Source organism: Terrapene carolina, unplaced genomic scaffold, assembly GCF_002925995.2.
Source record: "Terrapene carolina triunguis isolate 2854851 unplaced genomic scaffold, T_m_triunguis-2.0 Scaffold27611, whole genome shotgun sequence".
In the NCBI taxonomy this organism is placed as follows: domain Eukaryota; kingdom Metazoa; phylum Chordata; order Testudines; family Emydidae; genus Terrapene; species Terrapene triunguis.
Window position 1 is genome coordinate 12,038 of NW_020691962.1, and position 1,071 is coordinate 13,108.

Genomic DNA, 1,071 nt, shown 5'->3' on the forward strand with positions numbered 1-1,071 from the left:
TTTCTTTAACCTGTGTATTTGATAATTTTAACGTTAGCTTCATTATAAATAATGATAAACTTATAACCAAGACATCTCCTTCCCACCCCAGTTCCTTGGCCCTGCCCTCTCACTGTGTCACCTAGGCCAAGGCACTTCGCGCCTCTGCCCCTCAGCTGCCCATCTCTAAAATTCAGGTTGTGTTGCTTCTTCCGAGTGTCGTAGCTACTTAGATTGCAAAGCGCCTCATCTCCTTCGTGGAGCTCACGTCCTCCAAAATTTATTTGTTTTTCCAGGAGGGCTGAAGTGTGTCTCCCAACGGGTCTACTTGGACTGAGAGCTCGAATTACACTGAACCGCCTTTCAGACACCTGCCCCCCCCTCCAGCAGTTTGTGTCGGATCCCGGTGCGCTCTGCAGCACGGTGGATTCCAGAGAGCGCAGAAATACACCGCCGAGTCAGCCCGCTGCGCCCCGTCTATGGATAACGTGAGAGACTTCGCTCCCTTGTCCAGCTGCGCAGAGAAACGAGGTGCCACAGAATCGGATTTGCGTTCCAAGTCGTAGGAAAACCTCCCGATTAGGAACAGGGGCTGCTTCCCCGGCAGCTCCTGGTACCAGTCCAGGGCGTAGCTGGTGTAGGAGGTGATGTATTGACACCTGATCTCCACCCGCTCCCCTTCCGTGGCTGGCAGGGAAGCCGGGATCTGGGTCAGCGAGTTCCCCGCCACCGAACCTAGAAGGGGGAAAATTGGGAGGGAGTCACGGGGCGAGGAAAGTCCCATAGACAGGCCCCGGCCCCTCCGCCCAGAGCTCACCTGGGAACAGCGGCAGCGCGCAGAGATACAGCCACAGAGATCCCGGCATGTCTGTAATGGGGGAGCTAAAGAACCCCGAAGTCACCGACTGGGCTTCAGGGAGAGAGCAAGCGACTGGGGAATGACACCAGCTGCTGTGTGAATGGGGGATCCGGAGCTGGGGTGCGGGTGGCGCTCACACACCCCAGTAACGCGTGGGAAAGAGTGCGAAGGTTGTGTGTGCAGTTGTGAGCATTTATCCGGGTCTGTCTGTGTGTCTGGCTGTTTCCGTGTGT

General features: G+C 56.2%; 1 gene segment (V, D, J or C); it reads right to left on the reverse strand.

Annotated features, from left to right (window-relative positions):
- Nucleotides 1–428: 428 nt before the first annotated feature.
- On the reverse strand, nucleotides 429–845 carry LOC113408956 (the record flags this gene model as incomplete). The annotated part of the segment is given in 2 exon segments: nucleotides 429–714; nucleotides 797–845. Coding segments are annotated over 2 exon segments (335 nt in total), but the record flags the coding sequence as incomplete, so codon positions are not given.
- Nucleotides 846–1,071: the final 226 nt, after the last annotated feature.